Source organism: Ovis canadensis, chromosome 16, assembly GCF_042477335.2.
Source record: "Ovis canadensis isolate MfBH-ARS-UI-01 breed Bighorn chromosome 16, ARS-UI_OviCan_v2, whole genome shotgun sequence".
Classification (NCBI taxonomy): Eukaryota; Metazoa; Chordata; class Mammalia; order Artiodactyla; family Bovidae; genus Ovis; species Ovis canadensis.
This window is the reverse complement of record NC_091260.1, coordinates 49217088-49240986: the sequence shown is the minus strand read 5'-3', so window position 1 is coordinate 49240986 and position 23899 is coordinate 49217088. Positions and strand designations below refer to the sequence as shown.

General features: G+C 46.8%; 1 protein-coding gene and 1 long non-coding RNA gene across 3 annotated transcripts in view; one reads left to right on the top strand and one right to left on the bottom strand.

Moving 5' to 3' along the window:
- Positions 1-23316, top strand: part of EGFLAM (EGF like, fibronectin type III and laminin G domains) — a 189542-nt gene extending 166226 nt beyond the window's left edge. Inside the window, exons 19-23 of the mRNA XM_069555987.1 lie at positions 5850-5928; positions 9524-9667; positions 17990-18073; positions 21249-21352; positions 22165-23316. Of these exons, the coding sequence (XP_069412088.1) occupies positions 5850-5928; positions 9524-9667; positions 17990-18073; positions 21249-21352; positions 22165-22319 (566 nt within the window). The 3' untranslated portion in view covers positions 22320-23316. The remainder of the gene's footprint in view (positions 1-5849; positions 5929-9523; positions 9668-17989; positions 18074-21248; positions 21353-22164) is intronic.
- On the bottom strand, positions 14036-22265 carry LOC138421667 (uncharacterized). Of its 2 annotated transcripts, XR_011249580.1 has the most exons (4): positions 22062-22265; positions 17889-18081; positions 17652-17758; positions 14036-14488 (listed from the first exon to the last, which is right to left on the bottom strand). It is a non-coding gene; the product is annotated as an uncharacterized lncRNA (long non-coding RNA). The 2 variants fall into 2 exon arrangements; XR_011249579.1 differs by lacking the exon at positions 17652-17758.
- Positions 23317-23899: the final 583 nt, after the last annotated feature.

Here is a 23899-nt window from a genome sequence, read left to right as displayed (position 1 = left end):
CATAGGAGGCATGGCCTGTATCATGTAATTTCTTCTCCTGCTATATGGCTTGGGAGGATTAACGGAACTGTGGGTACAGGTTAGGGCTGTTAAGGACAAGTTTTCAGGCCCCAGCAGGCACATAGAGGTACACAGTTACCATACAGACTGCTGTGATTGTTTAGTAAGCTTGGATAAGTGTCAGAAAGAAAGGAAAGAGAGCTGGCAAATTATACTGTTCCACAGAGAAGCAAAAGAACAGTCTAAAAGTTGGGATATATTCTTAGTGGGAAAGACAAAGACTGGTTAGGAGCCATCCCTGGTTATCAAAGAGAATCCCACCTGATCCAATAAGATGCTTCTTACCCTTATATATTTACAAGCTTTCCCCTCCATGATGAACAGATCATGCTTCAAAAGCACAAACGTGTTCCCTAGTGTCTCCCACAGATGTTAAACCACCCTTTTGCAGTGTGCAGCATGTCGGAGAAACCCCCAACACCAGGCCTCACTCAGTCCATACCAAGGGGCACCTTCTCCAGCAGGAAGTTCGTTCTGGGGATGTTCAGTGAGTCTGGTTCTCTCTACCTTCCTCCGTGAGGAGTTCCACTGGGGCCCTACTTGGGAGACTAGACACTTGTTCTCAATTCTTGGTGGTACGGGAGGGCTAGGGCTGGGGGGATTCCGGGCTCTCAGACCATCAGACCATTAAGAGGGTCTTGGGAGCCTTGTCCCACCCTTTGTCTCTGTGGCATCAGAGGCTGGAGCAGAGTCTGAGCCCAGATGGTGGTGGGCACCAGGCTGCCACGGAGCTGCAGGAAAGTGAGCCTCTGTGTCCCCAGCTGGGGCTAGAGAAGCCAGAAGGCACAACTTCAGATACCAGCAGAAACCATAATGCGCGGTGGTCCCCTCACCTTCCATCTGGAGCTCTCACCCTTGTGTGCCTTCTACCACAAACCTCAGCACCCCATGCTGCAGCCCAGTCCTGAGGTCCCTTTCTCATCTCACCAGAGGGGTGTCAGAAAGCCAGTACTCCCCATCCTTAGAGATTTCTTTCTTCTTTCTCTCTACTCTCATCCAAATTAGCCCATTTTGTGTCCCAGGCCATTAAGAGCTCTTGTATCTAAGTTACTAACAAGGGAAAGCAGAGTTTCACAAAGCACAGGTGAAAATTTAAGTTCTAAAGAATACTGATGGCTGTTTTGTGCTCACACAGAGAGACAGACAACATAACATTCACATGCGCAGAATGGGACGGGGGTTCTGTGGTCTAATAAAGTGAGTTGCTCTGTCATGTCTGACTCTTTGGGACTCCATGGGCTGTAGCCTGCCAGGCTCCTCTGTCCATGGAATTCTCCAAGCCAGAATACTGGAGTGGGTTGCCACTCCCTTCTCCAGGGGAATCTCCCCAATCTGGGGATCAAACCCAGGTCTCCTGCACTGTAGGCAGATTCTTTACCATCTGAGCCTCAAATAAGACTGCGTAATCCTGAGTAAACCATCGCTTCTTCTGAGGGTCTTCTCAGAGCCTTGGATATGTTCTGAGTGTCTAAGACAAGGGTGTAGGATGCAGCTGGTTCCTCCAGGGTTTCCCCCAGCCCATGGCAGACAGGTCACTTGGGAAAGGACTGAGCTCTGATAGTACCCCCTTCCCTTCCCTTCCCAGATTACTGAGAAGTTCTGACTCAGACGGTGCAGGACCCTTCAGGCCACTAGATGGGAGTGTTTCTCTGCAGCAGCTGAAGTTCCACTCACTACCAACACCAAAAGCCACTGGCTTAGGTCACACATTTGTCAGGGATGCACAGTCCTCAAAGATGGGAACCTGTCTGACTCATAATGATTAACCACATTCTAGGCACTTCACAATGTATTTAGTAAATTCATATCAAATTGCTGAGTCTGATTGGGGGATGGGGGAAGTCCCAGAGCATTAAAAAAAAAAGTAGCTTCATTAAATATGAGCTGTAATTTAAGAATACTCAGTATGAAAAAACACAAATTCATAAAACATATAAGTTGTGCATACTATAGGGAATTTCTTTTCTTGGGATGGTGTATCCTTAACCAATGGAAAATTTGGAGGCATTCAGCCTGGATGTTGATTTTTCAGATAGTTGAAGGCTGGTAGTGTAGAAAATGATTTTTTAGCTATTACGTACTTTGTGGCTGCAGAGTCAGCTTCATGGGACCAAGATGGCTGCTCCAAGCAGAGCTGTCCAGCAAGGGAGAGTGCTGCCTGTGGATGAGAGAGCTGCCCACCCTGGAAGTTCAGTCCAGTTCCCTGGGACTGGATTGCCATTGCTCAGGAGGTTGTGGGGAGGAGTCCTGGCTGCTGGAAAAGCTAGGTTACAACCCCAGGTCCTTCCTTCACTGGTCCTGGGACTGCGTGAAGGAGCCAGCAAGTTTTCTTCCACTCTTTATAGTCTATTGGGAATTTCAAGTCCCTGAAGTGGAAAATTTGCCTGGCTTGCAGGCTGGCTATTCATTTTGTCACCAGATGTCTCCAGCTTTTAGGTCTAAATGTGAGGAAGCACCAAAAACTGTCTTTGAGTAGTGCCTTTGCCACAGGACAAAAAAAAAAAAAAAGTGTGGAAGAAACTAGATATAAAGGGTTAGGATAAAATATACTTGTGCTTACAATATTTAAGCAAACTGCAAAAGGCTAGAAAGGACTAGGTGGTTACTTCTAACTGTAATGTTTTAGGATGGAATTAATATTTATCCACATATACTGATGACATGGTATATTTTCACCATGTTTGTGTTCAGTGGTATCATTTCTAGAGTGTTCCCCTGCTCTTTATTAATCACAAGATCTGAACCTTGTAAAGGGGGTGGGGTGGGAATTAGGGTGATATTTTCCACTGTGGAGAGAAAAGAGGCAGCTGGCTGGCTTATTTTTTCACATGTAGCCTGGAGCCAAGAAAAGGTAGTGGTCATTGACAAGGTAAGCAACTCTCCAGGAAGTGTTTCTCCAGGTTTAGGTTAAGTGGGCATTGTCAGTTCAAGGTCAGGGGAGCCCCAGAGGTGTTCTTCCTGGTCCACCACCACTTGCACCCCAGTTACTAAGCCGAGATCTGCGGAGGTGTGTTGGGTGATCTGGTGCTAACCATGCTGAGAGAAAAGATTTCCAGCGGTTTCTCACGAGGGGAATGAGTGGATTCACGTTCCCTCAGAGGAATGTGAGTTCCTGCAGGGCTTCCCAGGGGCTGTGCGAGGCCGCTTTCCAGCGATCTGCAGCCACAGCAATTGGGATTTTACCGTGACTGTGAGATTCTGACCTGCCCTGTTCTGTTTCATGCTGGCATCTGGCAGAGTGTGGGAACTACTGCCTCAACAGTAAGTACAGTGAGTCCTCCGAGAAGCTGGGACGGCCCTGGGCTGGTGCCAGGGCAGGCTCCGGCCAGGCTGTGGGCACAGTGCCGGCCAGCCACCTTCAGAGGGTAACGGGGGACACACCTCTCAGAGGGGTTGCAGCCTCCCACCGAGATCGCCAGCCCTGGGAACACACTTGTCTCCTGGCTGGGTCTTGGGAAGCCCTGAGCTAGGGGGGCTTAGTCAGCAGCTGGATGGGGCTCACACACACACAGCCCTTTGAGAGTCCAGGTGCAGAGCACGTCCTGATCATTTCCAGGGGTGCAGGGGAATGATGACTGTTGGCCACAGACCCATGTCCATGACCAATAACAGCAGGGACGGGCCCTGCTGGGGGCTGAGCCAAACTCAGCAGGGACTCCAGAGTGACTGGGAGGGACGGCTTCTCCTCCTGTCTGGCATCAGCAGCTGGCAATTCAGGGCCTGCTCGCCCAGCTACGAGCTCCCCTGTCCTCCTGCGTTTCCCCACTCTTGCTTCTTATACCGCATTCTCACCCTCTTCTTTCTATACTTTTGCTTCTCCTGGACTTCTCCCCCAGCCACAGCTTTTTCGTCCCCTCTGCATCCCCTGCCTGGGGCTGCCATCCACTTGGCTGTTTGTTTTCATGTTGTTGTTTTTTTCCCACACCTTCTTATCCCTTGCTTCTCTGACATTTTCTTTTCTCCTCCTCTAACATCTGCTTTCCCCTTCTTCTTCTCTCTTCCCACCAACTTTCTACTTGTGGCATTTTGCATCTTTTTTTTTTCCCTCTCAGCTTCCTTTTCTTCCTTCCTCCTCCTCCTCCTCACTTAAACCAGAGGGTGGTGCAGCTCAGGATTTGAAATTAAAGAGCCATTCACTTCTGACTCTAAAACGCCCTCCGGGTCGACAGCCCCTTGTCCTGGGCCATGCTGCCTCAGAGGACATGAAAGTAATTTCTCGGATAGTTACCTCAAACAAATGTTTGCTTCTCTTCCTCCCCTTCTTTTCTTTCTTTCTTTTACTCTCTCCCTCCCCCAACTTCTCTTTTCCTTCCTCCCTTTTTTTTTCTTTCTTTTTATGAAGAATACAGGAGCATGCTGTGGGTGACCTGCCAACACAGGAACTTTTATTTGGGGGCCCAATGTCGTCATGGGCTTCCCAGGTGGCCCAGTGGTAAAGAATCCACCTGCCAATGCAGGAGACGCCAGAGAGGCGAGTTCGATCCCTGAGTGGGGAAGATACCTGGAGGAGGAGATGGCAACCCACTCCAGTATTCTTGCCTGGAAAATCAGAGGAGCCTGGTGGGCTACAACCCATGGGCTTGCAGAGTTCAGACATGACTGAGCATACACACATGCAATGTCCTTGGGTTTTGTGTTTTACTGGTTTTTTTTTTTCTTTCTTCCTTCCTTCTTTTCTGTCTTTCTTTCCTTCCTCCCTTCTTTTTAATGTGTAGAAGTTGAGTTTAAACTCTCCTATCATCTGTAGCATCGATAATTACACATTTTTTCTCTCCTGGATATAGAGTCCTTAGTTCAATGTCTTCTTTGTGCCAAGCACATATCTTGTGAAACTATGACTTATTTTATAAGCTGGCTTATTTTCTCTCATTTTGCACATTTCTTTGAACATGAGATTCATTTTACCTTAACTTTCTAAACTGCCATTTCTCTGTCTTTCTAAAGAGGAAAGTGATGCCGCTGTGATCTCTTTAGAAGAAATCCTCTGCATTATCCCTAATTCATGACACCAAATGCTACTACTTAACTTATTCCTTTACTCACTGTGTGGACGACGGTGATTCCTCAAGAAAACAAAGTAATGAGAAGGAAACACTTCTAAAATATTGGAAAGTAGGCTGAGGGCCGGAGTTTGGGTCATAGTCTGTTTCTCTCTTAGCTGTATAATCTTGGGCAAATCCTGTATGACTATGTGCCTCATTTTCTTTTTTCTATAAAATGGGAACACCCAAGCCTCCCCTTCCCCAATACTTGCTGCTCCTTTGTATGTCTGTGGTAAAAAATTTTGTGAAATAAAACACCAGAAGGTGCTTCACAAAAAACAGTCAAAGCCTTATCCATTACTAACCAATATCTGAGGTTGTGACCGAATGGGTTCTGGACCAGTTTGGTTTCAAATAGAGAAATCCTGGTGGATTTTGTTGGGGGACTGTTTGCCTCCCTTGGAGAACTTCTAGGGCTATCCCCAGCTGCTCCTCACATGGCCCAGGGCCTGCCCTTTAGCTTCCAGGAATAACTGGGCACGATTCAAGGTTCAGTATATTGCAGGGCCTTCTCGGTAGGGCTGAGGCAGATAACGGTGACGGCCAGCCCCAGGGAGGGACCAAACCTGGCCCCTGGTCATGCCAAACCAGGCCAAGTGCCTGTGCAGCCAAGAGGAAGGGGCTGCCAAGTTGATGAATGCCCTATTTCCGGGAGCTGGCTTTCTTTGTCTTTTCCTGCCGCGTGGTGGAGTGCTGGGGTCAAGAGAGCCGCATAGCTCGTAACCTCCGTTTTCTGTTCTGTCTCAGCGATCACAGAAGCTATTGAGATCCCGCAGTTTATCGGCCGCAGTTACCTGACATATGACAATCCAGATATTCTCAAGAGGTAAGAAGACCCCTCGAGCACTTTCCTTATCTCCTGGGAGGTCAGTTTCTCTTTATCTTTCCCAGAGCTTTTCCTTATCTTCCATGCCAGAAGATAATTCTCCAAGAAGGCAGGAGAATTTAGCTGTAGTCCCAGGGGGAAGAAAACATACAAAATAAACATAGAAACTAGAACAAAACAACACATACAAAAAAAACCCCTACAAAAATGTAGCCTTTGAACCAACCTCATGACCAACAACCCAGACCCTTTCTGGTCAAAGGGCCTGGAGAGAGGGACAATGGTCAGCCCTGGGATTTCTGATACTCAGGCTTTGAGGAGCAGTGAGAACTCAACGTTCCTGAAGCCAGGGTTACATGCGTGCAATTTCCGGCAGGGGAGTCAACTTCGTGCTACTTTGTGGCCATGGTCTGCCTAGAGCCAGCTGTGGAAGGGTTCTGGCACAGCTCCAACCAAGCAGAGAGCTCCAAGTCCGTGTCCTACTTTGAATCATCATCAGTGAGGTCCACTGTCCTCTTCAGGCTCTTTCCTATTTGGTGGTGGGGGGCTTCTTGGCTCTCTTCAGGTGGATACAAGAGCATCACTAAAGAGATGCCCACGTCACAGCTGGGACTTTTAATTGCTGTTGACTGAGAGTCCAGCCCTGCTCCAGAGTCCAAGCTCCTGGTTTCAGTTCAGTTCAGTTCAGTTCAGTCACTCAGTCGTGTCCGACTGTTTGTGACCCCATGTACTTCAGCACTCCAGGCCTCCCTGTCCATCACCAACTCCTGGAATTTACTCAGACTCATGTCCATTGAGTCAGTGATGCCATCCAACCATCTCATTCTCTGTCATCCCCTTTTCTTCCCGCCTTCAATCTTTCCCAGTATCAGGGTCTTTTCAAATGAGTCAGTTCTTTGCATCAGGTGGCCAAAGTATTGGAGTTTCAGCTTCAGCGTCAGTCCTTTCAATGAATATTCAGGACTGATTTCCTTTGAGATGGACGTTGGATCTCTTTGCAGTCCAAGGGACTCTCAAGAGTCTTCTCCAACACCACAGTTCTTATAAAGCTCCTGGTTTGGAAGCGCCTAATTAGGCTATTCCCCGTGGGGAAGACTGGCTCTGGTGAATCTAGTAAGCTCGGCTTTGGTGCTTTCAGTTTGCCCTTTTCTCTTTCTTTTCCTTCACCTCTACTCTTTGTAGTTTAGAGAGCACCACTCCCCACTCCTCTGCCAGCACCAATCTGGATATTTTCCATTGTCTCAGGTTGATTGCCTCGTCACAGACTAAGGCAACTCTTTAAGCCAAAGGCACACAATTCTTAGGGTGGAATTTGGTGGTTTTTCAAGGAACAAAGAGGGTTAAGAGACATTTTCCTGGGGCATTGGATGTCCCTGGTGTTTCTGAACACAAACCAGACGACCCGGCTTTGTTTCTCTAATCCCATGTTGTGTTTATTGAAGTTGTCTTGTGTGGGCCTTAGGCAAAATGGAGTCCCAGCAAAGAAACCCTCTTCCTTCTTCAAGTCCTTACACCCAAGAGATGGAGGGGTGTTCAGTCCCCAGAAACCAGGAGGGTGATGCTTAGTGAAGGGCGCCAGGTTGTCTGGGGGAGTAGAAGGGTTTGGCTCAAGTAGAAGGTTCAAAGCTCCAAAGCAGAAAGCTCAATAACACCTGTGTGCATATATATATAGATTGCATCTATGTGTGCAGGTGTGTAAAGCTGCAGATAGAAGTCAGGTTCAGAGTCTGTTTCCGTTAGATGCTTTTGGCTGCAAGTAACAGAAAACTCAGGGTTCCCAGGAAACACAAGTGGTAAAGAATCCACCTGTCAATACAGGAGTCACAAGAGACCCAAATTTGATCCCTGGGTCTGGAAGATCCCCTGGAGAGGGGCATGGCAACCCACTCCAGTATTCTTGCCTGGAGAATTCCCGGGACAGAGGAGCCTGGTTGGCTATACAGTTTGCAGGGTCACAAGGAGTCAGACATGACTGAAGCAACTGAGCGCACACACACACACAACAGAAAACTCAGCTCAAAATGTCTTAAACATGAACGGTAAATATTATTTCATATAACAGACTGTCTAGACTTAGTCTGGATCCTGGGTTGATTAATTCAGAGAATCAATTGTATTATCAATGACTCATTTTCCTGCCTTGTTATCCTCAGCATATTTTGCAACAATCATACCCTTTATGGTAATAAGACAGCTGTTCCTAAGATACTCATTAAAGAGTTACAAATCATGGCAATATCCAGTGCAGTAAAAAAAAAAAAAAAAAGCCCTTTTTTTCATGTGACTCTCTTTGAAATGAAGAGACTCTCCTAGAATCCTCCTGATAAATTTCCTTTATCTGATTGGACAACAGTAGGTCACAGACCTACCCCTAAACCAATCACTGCAAAAGAAATGGAACCGTGTGATTGACTTGTACCAATCAGTGTATCCAAGGCAAGTGAGGGAAGGAAGGAACCTTGAACACAAGACTGGGAAAAGCAGATCTCTAGGGAATAACCCGCAGCAGGATTGCTCCGCACCTGGTCTGGTGGCGAAGTTGTCAGTGTCATGGACCCTGCGCCTCACTCACCACTCTGAGACCGTGTCTGGGGAGAGCACACTTGACCTCTTCCTGTCTATCCCAGGCTCTGGGAAGCCTTAGCCAAAAGCCTCCTCCACTTGTCACTACTGAATGCACTCTACAGCTGCAGGCCACGTTCGTTAGACAGACACGTGACAGGAAAACGGTCAGGACTTTTCCAGTAGAGCCATCTTACACTATGAAGAACAACATTAAATTGCATTTATTCTTACTTCGTCTTTTATTTAAGGACCTCATGGTTGCTTTTCTCCCTTCATCGGATGAAACACTGGCCACTTCTTAGTGAAACTGGACCTCTGAGCTAGTCTATTCCCAAGAATCAATGAGAATATCCCAACATTGATAGGAACCGATAAGCAGCGATCTTATTCCCAGCCAAGTCTGCAGGACTGGGACCTGACCTTCCTGAGCAGCGCTTCCTTCCTCCCAGCTTCCTGTTCCACTCCGCCCTGCCTCTGCCCCAACACCTCTCAAGACCATTATCCCATCGAGGCACCTTCCTTGTCTGACGCCCTGTCCCCTGTCCAGTCACTCCTTACCTGCGTTCAAGGACATCACCTCCACAGATGGCCCTCCACAGCCACAATCATAGCCCTGAGCATTTGAATCTCTTGGTAATTAAGTAAACCGCTTCCTTTGGAGGAATGGGGGGCACTTTCCCAAGGGCTCGTGAGTGGTAAGACAGGAAGGAGGGAAGACTGAGGTGTGTGCTGGGGATACAGGCGGGGACTGTGGCATTGGCTGGGGTCTGGCGTATCTGTCACTCATCAGATGCTCTCTGTGGTGTCTCACCACACTTGGGAAGAGATACAGACTCCATGTCGTGGAATGAGGAGTTCAGACTTTCAGACCCATGGCAGGGCTCGTCGTGGTGATACCTTTTCTAATCTCCTGATTGTGTCAGAAACATTAGACCATCTTTATAACTGGCAGACAAAACCAGGATTACTCAGAAATGGATGTTGGTGGAGACTGGTTGATTTGGTGTAATGATTTGTGTCTTTCCTCCAGGGTGTCAGGATCAAGATCAAACGCGTTCATGCGGTTTAAGACAACTGCCAAAGATGGCCTGTTGCTGTGGAGGGGAGACAGCCCCATGAGACCCAACAGTGACTTCATTTCCTTGGGCCTTCGGGATGGAGCCCTGGTGTTCAGGTAACCCTCACACTGGCTGCCGACAGCACAGTCTTGTGATTTTTCTCAGCCAGTGCAGATCATGCCAAACAGAGGTTGCAGAGGAGCCAGAACCCAGTCAGCCAGAATTAACTGTTGCCTGAAGCTCCAGGTTAATGTAAGGCTCCTGGTCTTTCTAGTACCCATCTCTAGAGCAGCAGTTGGTCAACTACAGCCTGGTGGCCATATCTGGCCCCCTACCCATTTATATGGCTCAATGGTAAAGAATCCACCTGCCAGTGCAGGAGCCACAGGTGCTGCGGGTTTGATCCCGGTGTTGGGAAGAACCCCTAGAGGAAGGCATGGCAACCCACTCTAATATTCTCACCTGGAGAATCCCATGGACAGAGGAGTCTGGCAGGCAGTAGTCCATAGGGTCGCAAAGAGTTGGACACAACTAGTCACACATACCCACCCATTTTTGTAAATGAAATTTTATTGGAATACTGCCACCCTCATTTATTTATGCATTGTCAACGACTGCTTTCATGCGACAGTGATACACTTGAGTAGTTTCAAAAGGAACTGTACGGCAAAGCCTAAAATACTTATTATTTGGCTGCAAAGAGTGGACACGACTGAGTGACTGAGCTGAACTGAACTTAGGGAACAATTTTGTGGCTCCTGTACTAGAATGTTATTGCCATCTACTCCCCACTGACACATGAGGAAGTAGAAGGAGGACTTTGATCCTGCCAAGCATGGACATGAGTATTTGGCCCAGTGCTCACCAGCTCAGGAAGATCTGAAGATTTAGCTGAGAGACCTGGCTTTATATTCTGACTCAGCTCCCTAATCCCTGTGGAGCCTTGGGAAGGAGAAGCCCTGCTTTCCAATCTCCCACTGCAAAGAACAAAGCACAAACTCATATCTCAATAGAGCAACTCCACATTTGCATTTTTATAAGTGCTTCTCAAGTGATAATGGATAAGACAGTTCCAGAAGTTCTACATGAGTTTAGACTGTTCTCAGATTTGTCACTGGGGAAGATCCCCTGGAGAAGGCAATAGCAACCCACTCCAGTATTCTTGCTTGGGAAATCCCATGGACAGAGGAGCCTGGAGGGCTACAGTCCAAGGGGTCACAGCAGCGTCGGACATGACTTAGCAGCTAAAGAACAACAACGACAAGCTATAAAGTAGCTAAAGAATTACCAGGACAAGATCTCACCGCCAGAAGCGGGGTGACAGCTGGGTGGGAGCCAGATTCCCAAGGGGCAGGGGCCAGCTGTATAATATGAAAGAGTTCTCTAGAGATGGTGATGACACAGCCTTACTTGAGGGTAGAAATATCTTGTTTGGAACTGTGCTTCTCAAAGTGTGGTCCCTGGACCAGCAGCATCAGCATCATCTGGGAGCGTGTTAAAAATATACAAATTTTTAGGCTACACCCATGAACTATTGAACCAGAAAAACTTTAGGGATGAGACCCAGCAATCTGTTATTCTGATGCCTGCTGCGGTTTGAAACCCCTGCTCACTCTCTAGACCATCTGCTCCATGGGGGAAGGAATTTCTCTGACTTTTCCTTTTCTAATCCCCTACCTGGTGACCTGCACAAGTGTTCACTAAATAATACGGAATTAACTGGAGTTGAAATAGGTAAAGGTGAGATAAGGAACTACAGAGAAGAAGGCTGAGTTCTGGGGCTTCAGTGGGTCCTGCGCTGGGATTGCAGAGAGCCAGGGTACAAGAATAGAAGTCTTGGCAATTGGAATAAAGGACATTTTGAAAGGAAATGTCGCTTGTCCAATGCTTGCCCCTACATAGCTGAGCATGCTCAGTCATGTGACCCTATGGTTGTTGAGGACTTTGGGGAGCAGAGTGTGGTTGAAAGCTGGAGACTGCCCGAGAGCAGTTCGCACCACCTCCGCCCCCTCCCCGCGGCCCCAAGGTCAAATGCTGAGCTCTTCACACCCCAGTTTTAGGCTGGCTGCTGCAAAGCCATTTTCTTGTGGTTTTCCTGTGGTTAACCTCGCCAAGGCCTCAAGTACTTGATTGTGCCCAGAAAAGGGAACTGAAACAGTAGCTCAGCCGTGGGTGGGAGGCCCGACTTCCCCCCTAAACCGCCAGCGAAAACTTAGCTGGACGGGGAAACTCAGTCTCCTCCCGGCCGCCCTGCAGCTCCCACTGGTTCTCACACCCTGCCCGGGCCAGACCCCCATGCCCTCTGGGCACCCTTCTTACAACTCCACTCCATCCCGATGTGTTTCTTTGGTTACCAACTCTTTTGGGTTTCTGGAAATTGGTCCCACATTTCTCTTTTAAGCCTGGAGTTCTGGCCAAGTTTTGAGTAAAGGGCACCCTCCCCCGCTCAGCCCCCACACCCCAGAGCAGACATCTGTGCTCATCCCTGGGCCTGGAACCTGGCGTGGCTGCCTCGCTGCATTTCCTTCCTCTGGGCAGCTATTCTCCCCACATCATTCACCCGGCTCAGAAGTACGGAAGCCCTGGGGGAGGCTGGGCGGAGAGGTATCAGAGAGTGGCCAGTGGTTTAAGATTGTCAGCCTGCACAGAGTCAGCTGCAGGGCTCCTATCCAAGGTTACTGGATTCCTGGGCCCACACCTGGAAACGCACCTGGTGGAGGAGGTCCTGCTGAGTGCCAGAATCTGATTGGAAGATACCAGGAGCCACACCCTGAGAAACCGAGTCTGGAATGGTCAGAAACCAGGGCTTCAGAGTCAGACATGCCTGATTCCCACGGCCACGTGATCACCTGCAGGTTATCTGACCTCTGAAAAGGAAAGGGTTAATCATGAGGACCCAGTGAGTTAATTCACATAAAGGCCCAGCATGTCTCCTTATTAGTGAGTGATAATGATTATCCTTGGTAAGTGTTTACTCTGTTCAAAAAACTCATATCATGAACATATGTAAGGGAACTGGCACAATATACTATATAAAATTTAGCTATTGTTATTGTTACTATTGTTATTATTGTTGTTATTATTTTGACTAAGGCCTTGCTGCCATGCAGCTTACATCAGTGGAGCCTAGAGAGTGAACCTGTTGATTGCGTAGGTGAACCAACCATTTTTGAGGTTTTAGTGTTTGATCCAATTTCAAAGCAAACAACAGGAAATCTAAGATAATACGGTATAATCTCAACATTCTTCACCTAAATGCTTGTCCTTTTTGCTAATTTAGTGCTCAAAGTGCTTCTGCCAGAGAATAAAGAAAAGGTTTGGGTGCAAATTAAAGAAAGGGAATCAGAGTACTCAATTGAGAGTGTGGTTTTTGTTGTTTGTTTTGTTTTGTTTTATGGTTATGTATAGGGCATAAAACTAGGTGTGTAAATATCACTTTACTGGGGATATTACCCACTAATTTTCCATGTGACTTTGATAACATTTTCATGCAGCAGAGAAAGGGAAGCAGTCTGACATTAGCAAAGTACCCTGTGCTATGCTTTAAAGGAGGCACGACCAATTATAAGTGCCACCACGTGGAGGCAGTCAAGTGGCTTCCAAGAGACCTCACCTGCTGGCGTTTCCTGGTAGCACACCTTTGTGCTCAGACTCCTGGCCTTTCGTGTGCACCAGGTTGAGTAGGTAAACTGGGTTCAAGATAACTGATTCATGATCACCAGGTACGCGGGACATGGGAGAGAAAGCAGACATGCATTTATTCATTTATTCATTCATTCACATATTTTTACCTTTTTTTTTTAAATTGATATTTAACTAAGTGAAGTAAGTCAGAGAAAGACAAATGTCGTATGCTGTCATTCATATATGGAATCTAAAAGAAAAACGAGGCAGATGAATTTATCTACAAAACAGAAACAGACTCACAGACATAGAAAACAAACTTACGGTTACCAAAGGAAGGGGGTAGGAGGGATAAATTTGGAGTTTGGAATTAACAGAGACATACTATATATAAAATAAATAAACAACAAAGTCCTATTTTACAGTACAGGAACTATATTCAATATCTTGTAATAACCTATAATGGAAAAGAATCTGAAATCAGACAAATATACATATAATATTATGTGAATCAGTTTGCTGTGCACTAGCTGGTGAAGCGACTTAGCAGCAGCAGCTGGTAAAGTATGTGCCTGCAACGCAAGAGACCCTGGTTCTATTCCTGGTTCTCCTCCTGGAGAAGGGACAGGCTACCCACTCTAGTATTCTCGGGCTTTCTTGGTGGCTCAGACCATAGAGAATCCACCTGCAGTGCGGGAGACGTGAGTTTGATCCCTGGGTTGGGAAGATCCCGTGGAGGAGGACATGGGAACCCACTCCAGTATTCTTGCCTTGGAGAATCCCATGGACAGAGGGGCCTGGCGGGCTACAGTCCATGGGGTCACAGAGTTGGACGTGACTGAGCGACTACACACAGCACAGAAATTAACAAAACATTTTAATTCAACTATACTTCAAATTTTTTTAAATTAAGGTAAAATTTACATAAAGTGTACAAATATTAGGTGTACAGCTCAATACATTTTTTAACATACAAACACTTGTGTGACCACCACTCGGAATAAAACAGAACATTTCCTACACCCAGGAAGGCTCCCTCATGCCCTCTCCCAACAAAGGCAATCACTGTTCTTGGCCATTTATTATTATTTAAAAGAAAGAGAAATTCCAGGGGGATGTATATCAGGTGTCTGGGCAAGCAGGAGGTTATTCGAGAACGAAGAGGGAGTCGGTGGGGTTGGAGAGTCAGGCCGTCAGGCCGTCAAGGAGCCAACTGGGCCGCTCCCTGACCTGCAGCGGTGGCTGGATTCCTGCCTGCTGGGTTCCGTGTTTGCTCCTTGAGTACAATCTGGATGAACAGGCATGTTACCGGGCTGGAGAATAGAAGAAGAAAACCCATCCTTTGTCCAAACACAACTGAAAACGTTTCCATTCACTGGGTTACAATCCCATTCCAGTCTAGTGCTGCTGCAGTTCTACCTAAGTCACCTTGTTCTGAGACCTGGGTGTTCCTGGGTGTTTTGGTTACATATTCGCAGCCTGTTGGTTCACTTTCACACATGACTACTCTTCCAGGAGAGGCTTGACAGGCTTGACTCTGGGCGGCAGTTTTCTCCTATTGCTAGTTCCTCTAGGTGTGCTGTCAATGCTCGATCCGAGCTGCATTAAGCACTGCATGTATTCCCACATGGTGCTAGTGGCAAAGAACTTGCCTGCCAATGCAGAAAGCATAAAAGATGCAGGTTCAAGGCCTGGGTCAGGAAGATCCCCTGGGGAAGAGCATGGCAACCCACTCCAGTATTCTTGCCTGGAGAATCCCATGGACAGAAGAACCTGGTGGGCTGCAGTCCACAGGGTCACACAGAGTCAGAGATGACTGAAGTGACTTAGCATGCACACAGGCATGGGGTTATTTGCTTGTCTCCTACTATGTGCTATGCTCTTTATATATATTATCTTACTGAAACTTCCCTAAGATCCTTCAGGGTAGGTATTATTAACCCATTTCACAGATGAGAAAATTGAGGCTCAGACAAATGGAGCAAATTGCCCAAGATCACAGAGCTAGGAATTGGCAAGGCTGGGAATCTAGGTAGATTCCTCTAATCCAAGTGTCTAGGTTCTTTCTCGGAGAAGGCAGTGGCACCCCACTCCAGTACTCTTGCTTGGAAAATCCCATGGATGGAGGAGCCTGGAAGGCTGCAGTCCATGGGGTCGCTGAGGGTCAGACACAACTGAGCGACTTCACTTTCACGCATTGGAGAAGGAAATGGCAACCCACTCCAGTGTTCTTGCCTGGAGAATCCCAGGGACGGGGGAGCTTGGTGGGCTGCCGGCTATGGGGTTGCACAGAGTCGGACACGACTGAAGCGACTTAGCAGCAGCAGCAGCAGCAAGTTCTTTCTATCACCCTATGCTGCCTCTCATAAAAGCCCACATAGTAATTCAGCTGTGTTTCTGCCAACCAGCTCTCAGCCTTGCTTTATACTCATTCATTTCTTCAACAAGCATTTGGCCACTAAATAATGAAATCTAAAAATTCCACCTCCAGGCTGCTTCATACAAGGAGACACTTGATGTGGGAAATTTCATTAGAAAACAGTGGATTTTTCTGGGTCAGAGCAACAGCTTTGTCTCAGAGTTTGTCAAGTCACCCGAGTTCTATTCTTGGTTAAATGTTGATGGGCTGTGTGGCTTCTTTGAGACTCCAGTGTTAAAGAAAGGACTCATAGTGCTTTCCCTGGGAAAAGCCAAAGCTTTCTATTCTTGCTCTTTTGTTGGCTTGAGTGCATAGAAGAGCTCAGTGACTAATCCGAGTTTTCTCTCAATTTCCTGTTTATTGGCCAATGAGCTAAAGGAGAGACATGTCCTCTTACAACATGAGAGAGCTGTCTGGGTGGAATGCATTTTCCTTCAAAAGCATGATTACATGGGCTTTATTATATTATCAAGGGGTGATCTATGCAGCTGGCTCAGTGCCCAGCCTAGAATAGTCACTCACTAAATATTTGTTGTATTTAATTAAATTAGAATAATTGAATGAACACTGGACTAAGAGGGATATTTCTCTCTGGTAAACAACATATGCAAGTCTTCTGATCCCCTTAGCATATCAGGGTATCTGGCAACTGAAACAGAAAACAGAAAGCTCTGGAGTGGATCTGCTATCCAAGAAAATGTGGCAGGGGGAGGGGCTCAGGTAAAAGCCCAAGTGGAAGTCCTATACTTTGGCTTTGAGATTTTAGGCAAATTCCCTTAAACTCTTTGGGACTCAGCCTACTCTGCAATGTTTTGTTCTGTTCTGTTTTTTTGAAAAGTGAAAACACATGTATTCGTTTCTGAAGACTGCCATAACACATTACCGCAAATTGGGTGGCAATAGACACGTGTTATCTCACAGTTCTAGAGGCGAGAAGTCTGCCCCGGAGGCCTTGCAGGGTCTCTTCCTCCTGGGGCTCTGAGGAAGTCTGCTCTGTGACTCTCTGCTAGGTCCTGGCAATCGCTGGCACTCCTTGGTGCTCCTTGTCTTATCGCTGTCATCATTCTAGCCTCTGCCCCTGTCTTCACGTGGTGTTCTTTGTGTGTCTCTGTCTCTGGGTCAAAATTTCCTCTTTCTATAAGGAAACTAGTCGTATTGGATTTAGGGCTTCACTAACCCCAAATGGGGCTTCCCAGGGGGCTCAGTGGTCAAGAATCTGCCTGCAACGCAGGAGATGTGGGTTTGATCCCTGGGTCAGGAAGCTCCCCTGGAGCTTCTCCTGGAGTATTCTTGCCACTCCAGTATTCTTGCTTAGAGAATCCCATGGACATAGGACCCTGGCAGGTTACAGTCCACGGGGTCGCAAAGAGTCAAACATGACTTAGCAACTAAACAACAACAATAATCACGTATGACTTCCTCCCAACCCCATATAACCCGCATATAAACCCTCTTAACTAATTACATATGCAAAGACCTTGTTTCCAAATCAGTTCACTTTCTGAGTTTCTGGACCCAGGTTCAATTCCTGGGTCGGGAAGATCCCCTGGAGGAGGGCATGGCAACCCATTCTAGTGTTCTCACCTGGAGAATCCCATGGACAGAGGAGCCTGGCGGGCAACAGTCTATGGGGTTGCAAAGAGTCGGACACAACTGAGCGACTAACACTTTCAGTTTTCACTTAGATTCTGGGTGTTCATTAATTTTGGGGGGATACTGTTCAACCTAGTACAACACATTACAAATGATAAAGTCCTTCTTTTTCCTTATACAGTAATAGCATGCATGGAGCCTAAAATAAATCAACTTTGAGGGCATTATGGTAAGTGAAAAAAGCCAGTTACAAAGAGACAAAACTGTTTGGCCCTACTATAAGGTACCTAGGATTGTCAAATTTACAGAAAGAGAAAGTAAAATTGGGTTGCCATGGACTGGGGGAGGGGAAATGGGAAGTTGTTTAATGGGTACAGATTTTCGATTTTACAGGACAAAAAAGTTCTGGAATTGATTGCTCAGCAATGTGAATATACTTAACACTACTGAACTGAACCACTTACAAATGATTAAGACTGGACTTCGATAGAGGTCTGATGGTTAAGGCTCCATGCTCCCAACGCAGCGGGCAGAGGTTCAATACCTGGTCGGGGAACTAAGATCCTCTTTGCTGCACAGTATGGCCAAGGAAAAAAAAAAAAGGTTGATCGTAAATGTTACCACAATTAAAAAATAAAAAAACATGGCCTACTTTGGGAACTTAGTGTCTTTTTAGCATTGTTTTGTGTTAAAGAAACTACCTTCTGAGGTCCAGAGAGCTTTCTCATTGAGAATCATTTATGAATGACCGTCTGCCTGTGCATCTTCTGTTCTCTGTCTTGTTCTTCTCTGACACCTTCAGCTATAACCTGGGCAGTGGTGTGGCATCCATCATGGTGAATGGCTCATTCAATGATGGTCGGTGGCATCGAGTCAAGGCCGTTCGGTGAGTACCTGTCACAGCGTGAGACAGAGCTGATGGGAGTGCTCTCCAAGTCCCTGTAGTTCCACTTCCTGTTCCCCCACCTGGCCTGGCATCCCAGTATCCCTGATTCCGCTCATTAGGACATCTCGGTACCAACTCCCCCCTGTGCCCATCACTAACGCTGCAGGTTGGAAAGGCTGAACTCCCAATCTTCACTCAACAAAGGCCTTCCGGAGAAGGAATTGTATGATGGCTAAACTGGAAGAGGGTCTGGTCATCTAGTGAGGTCTAGATATCTCTAGTGAGATAAGGGTTCAGGACAGGTAGACTTTGAGGAATGCTTCTGTTCTCGTCATGCAGGCAATTGCCCCCACCGTTTTTTGTTTTTTGACATTACATTACCTGAATCTTAGAAGCCATGTGTACCCTACCCCAATTACACATCCTCCCCCTGCTCACAGAGCTCACTAACCTCACTTCTGATTAATTTAGGGTGAATCATTCCTTTGAAATTAGTTTTACTATGTATATATCCCTAAAAATATATTTTTAGAAACTGATTAGCAGGTCCTAAATCAGCTGTATAAAGAAATGTCAGTCCTGCCGCTCCTGATGCAGGTCTCGAGATGAGCTGAACAGTCTTTGGCTCAGGTTCCCTGAGGATATACCATAGTACTTTCTGGGGAGGTCAGTAGATGAGGTCATGAGCGAAGCTTGGGAAACATGGGGCCACCATGGTCAGTTTCGTACTCAGTTCATGTATAGGCTGTGATAGAAATAGCCTTGCTGGACCCCGTTCTTTCCACTGTGCTTGCCTTTGATTCTAAAGGATGTGGCAGGTACAGAGGCAGACCTGTGCCCATCAGCTGTCCAAGTGACCTTGAAAGTCCTTGAGAGAGTGATTTTGATGAAGCCCCAACTCTGACTTGTTAAAAAGAGATGTCTTCCTGTAGTGAATATTTATTGGCATAGGTAGCCATTCCCTTCTCCAGAGGATCTTCCCAACCCAGGGATTGGACCAGGTCTCCTGCATTGTAGGCTGATTCTTTACCGCTGAGCCCCTGGGGAAGCCTCAAACTGCTCATACTCCAGCTCAATTCCAAGATCCTTCAGACTAGGTGGCTTCTAGGTTCTTCATTTTACATTTTTCAAATCTAAGATGCCATTGATTCTAAAGTATATCCTCATTTTGGACATATTAAAAATGAAAAATTCTTAGAACTGATGAAATAAAGTGGGGGAAACAGAATTTTTAGAGTAATGGGGAAAAGCAGTCAGAGCAGGCAAGGCATTGCCCATCACATCCTTCCAGTATGAGATTTTGAAAAAGCATATCCAAAACGGGGAAGCTGTATGGTCTCAAGGGTGATAATAGAACAGGCTAGAAATATCTCTAAAGCTAGTTGCTAGAAGAGTTGTTATCAATAAATGAGGTTTAGGCAAACAAATTTTTATCATTATACCCTACTCCCTTCCCAAAAAGGAGTAGGACCCAGAACTTTTGGAAGGTAAATAAGGGGCTGAAAACAGACTGGCTTAAAAATCTTACTTAAGGTGTTAGACCCCAAGTTCCTTCTACTTCATATAGCTGGCATGCTGCCCTTTCCCTACCCATGGAAGAATAATTGCCATGGAAAGGCAATTCTCTGGAGAAAGTGAATAAGGGTCTTTAAAATGGGAGACATTAAGTATAGCTAAACATTGGACTAGTCTACTCTGTCTATATTAATACTGGAAACTATGTGAAAGTTCTGTGTTGACTATTAAGAGCCCTATAAATCTTCCCCCATTGAGATTCCAGAGTGCTGAGAGCCAGGCCTATACCCCACAGTAGAGTAGGAAGTCCAGGTATCCTCTGATTGCACCAGATCGCAATGCAGTCTCAGAAGCCATCCTGCACATGCGGCTCCCATAGGGCTTCCAGTCCCCCCTCAGTCCTCAGCACTGAACTGTGCAGTGGCAGTCGGGGATCACTAAGCATTTGAAAAAAATCTCCAGTATCAGACATGGATATCAGAACAGATACATAGAACAAAGCAGCTTGGAGGAAACAAACTATGAATGAAAAAAAATGATATTCACATCATCAGAGAGAGAAGAGAGTTTCTTGTTCCTGTTAACCTGAGAAACAAGAAGTGATGGCTATTAAAAAAAAAAAAAGGACAGTAAAAGACAAGAAAGAACTCATTTTAGAAGGAGGAGAAGGAGGAGAAGAGGTGTGGCTGGTTTCTGGAAACCCCCTTAAAATGCAAAGTCCTTGCCACAGAGGAGCGCCTCCATCCTATTGTTCTCAGAGTCACTTTTGGGTGACTCTGGGTCCTTTGGCTTCCCAGGTGGTGCAGTGGTAAAGAATCTGTCTGCCAGTGTAGGAGCTGCAGGAGGTGTGGGTTGGGAAGATCCCCTGGAAGAGGAAATGGCTGCCCACTCCAGTATTCTTGCCTGGAGAATCCCATGGATAGAGGAGCCTGGTGGGCTACAGTCGGTGGGGTCACAAAGAGTCAGACACACCTGAGCATTCATGCACGCACCACATGGGTCCTTTAGAAGCCTCTGAACCATTCTTTGTTCTCCCGAGAGTGATCCGCCAATGGGGACTGCCACGCTGGTTTCTCACTGTGCTTGGAATAACATCCACACTCACCATGTGTCACCATGTCCCCACCACTCCTCCCCTTAAAGTTCTCTGGTTCCTTCCCACATTCGGAATAAATTCTAAGCTCCTTTTGCCCCTCAACATCTGCTTCTGGTTTCACATTTTCCTATTTTATTCCCACCTCTGGAATTATGTATGCTCAGACTGTCCAAACCCCCGTGTCTTTTCTCTCTTTGCGGTTGCCACTTGCTGTTTGCATTACCCTTTTCCTTCATCTGACTCACCCAGCCTTCAAAACGCATCTCAGACAGAATCTTTGTTGAGAAGTTTCCCCTGGCCTTCTCTCCATCTCCTGTAGGATTTCACAGCACCTGGGTGTTCTTCAACCATAGAGTGGTGACACTGTGTGATCACTAGCAAATTTTTTCTTTTTTTTTTTTTTGCCTCAGGAATTTGGGTGATTTCTTGGTTTGTTTTGTTTTGACAGTTCCATCATTTAGTACAGTGCCTGGTGCTTAGTAAGGACTTGAATATATTTCTGTTAACATGAGTACATGATTGAATGATTAAATGAAGCTCCAAAGCTGGTGGTGGTTTTTACAGGGATGGCCAATCAGGAAAGATAACCGTGGATGACTATGGGGCCAGAACAGGCAAGTCACCTGGCATGATGAGGCAGCTCAACATCAACGGAGCTCTGTATGTGGGTAAGTGACCTTGACTTCCAGCGGAACCTCAACTATCCAGTGCCTTTTCTTAGTCTTCCCTTTGTCATGCTGGGGCTTCCCAAAGTCATGCACTTCACCTGATCAGTCAAATACTTGGAAATCAGGAAACTCTCCAGATAACTCCATTCTTCCATTTTCTGAACTTCTGACTCATGGCTGAGGGGTCAGGAAACACTTAGATGCTTTTGTGCTGTGGACCAATCCACCAGGAAAACCCTGCTTGTTTATAGAACAGGAACCTGCTAAATATAGCTCCTGGAATTCTCCTGGAGGAAGGAGTATCTGTCTCTCTGGCCCCTTGCAGAATTAGAATGAGTGGCATTTTTATAAATAGCTTAGAACCCACTAATGCAGACACATAAACATGGAAAGACACCTCTGTCTGTATGCTATTTCCTAAAAGTGAACTTAATTGAAAGCATTCAACATCAGTGTATTTCTTTTGGTTTAAGATGGCATCATCTCTTATCACATACTACATATTTTTGACATTATACAACATTTTTTTTTTTTTCAAATTCACCAGGTACTGTGTGGCTTTAAGTGGTCAGCTAGGTCAGAAAATCATGTATGAGGTAGATAGTTAACGGCTCTGATTGTGTATCTCACTGACCCAAGTCAACTTGTCCCTTCAAGGTTAATTATAAACTAAATGCGATGTCCAAAGTTCTAGGTTCTGCACCCTCACCTGTCTGGTCAGTCGAGGGGCGTGCTGGTCGGTAGCCACTCAAGCATCCTACAGAGACGTCCTCCCCTTTGGCTCAGGTCATCTCCCTCTTGCTTCCTGGCAGGCGGAATGAAGGAAATCGCTCTGCACACTAACAGGCAGTACATGCGAGGCCTCGTGGGCTGCATTTCTCATTTCACACTGTCCACCGATTACCACATTTCCCTGGTGGAAGACGCCGTGGATGGGAAAAACATCAACACTTGCGGAGCCAAGTAACACCAGCTGGCCCTGCCCAAAAGACCGAGCTTTCTATCCCGAGAGTCCTGGGGGCCCGAGACCTTGCCGGACACAGAGGCACAGCGACCAGGAGTGTGTCTTGTCCTCAAGGAGCAAGTTCACCCTGATGGGAAACTAGAACCGAGGCGGGAGTCCCTCAGTGGCCTTTCCTGCTGACACTCTGTGGGCCAAACCCAACGGAACACTCTGTAGGAAGCCTGCGACTTTGTCCACTGAGTGTGAGGTGGCTGCCAGAGAGCACACATCAAGGCAAATTTCCGAGCCCGTCTGCTGTAGTTCAATGACTGTGTTGTGATTCATAGTTCATTTAAAAAAAAAGAGAGAGAGACCCAAAGGGCAGTGTTAAAATACTTCTCTCCTCTCCTGACTCATCACACTCTTACTGACAGCAGAATGACTGTAAAACCTTGAACCTCAATTTTCTCACTTCGGCCCATGAACAACTAGGATTAACCCCTTCCCCTCCTCGCTGCATTCAGTGTGCTCTGACTATGAAAATAAGGATGAAGGGAGACTAGAGATAGAATCATAATTATGAAGCTGCCCCCCCCCCCCCCCGCCAACCCTGGAAAGTTTACCTTTAATGAGAAATCCTTACTTTTTATAATGCAAATCTCAGAAAACGGGCACCATGATTTTGTAGCTGTCCTTTTGTATGTGTATATTTTTATAGCGACCGACTGTCCATGCGGTATACTTTTGCGAGTTTGAGTGGACGACCCTGAGTTCTTCGCACACTTCCTAGAATTTTCTCCCAAAGGAGGCTTGTCTGGGCCCTTTGTGGCATCAGCAGTGTGGGGTGGGCACCTTGGGGAGCTGACCATTCCCTCTTGGTAAAGGATGGCTCAAAGAGGCAAATATGAAGCTTCCCGAATAAGCAGAGGAGAAGGCACCTGCGTTACTGAGGTGGGTCACTGTCTTGGTTTTGAGAGGGGGGGATGTCTGTAGTACACTTGAATAAAGGAGATGAAGGCTACAGTGCATTCATTTGGTTGTTCATTCACCCATGGAGGGCTTACTGGTCCCTCCCAGGGCCGTGTCCAGAAATGGACATGAATACAGTCGAGTGTTTCTGAGGCTGGGTAGGGGGCACCCTCGGCCTGGTCTGAGCATCTGGACAAGAATCAGGGAAGCAAGGTTGCTTCCTTGGGAGCCATCGTGGTACCGCTCAGCCAGCTCATGAGTGACCCTGGGGACGGCGGGCTCCCTGGTAGATCCCCCGTGCTGGGACTTGTGAGGGAGGTGAGATGAATGCTGCTACCAACCTAAGAGGAGGGAGATATGATCCACCTCACAGAGGCACCTACGAGTAGCTCTACTCTTGCTTGTGCAGCAGGCTCTCAGCGAAGGCTTGAAACTTTGCACCAAGCACCGTTCTAGGCACATTAAGAGTTCTAAAATTGAATAAATAAACTAGAGACATTCACCTTGCATGTCAGCCTTCTGCCTCCTGTCTTTGAGGACCTTTGATGACCAGGATGCTTCATCCCAGAGCAATAATGGTAACAATTCATCCTCTCCTACCTAATGTCACCTTGTGAGTGCAGCATTGAGAAGGT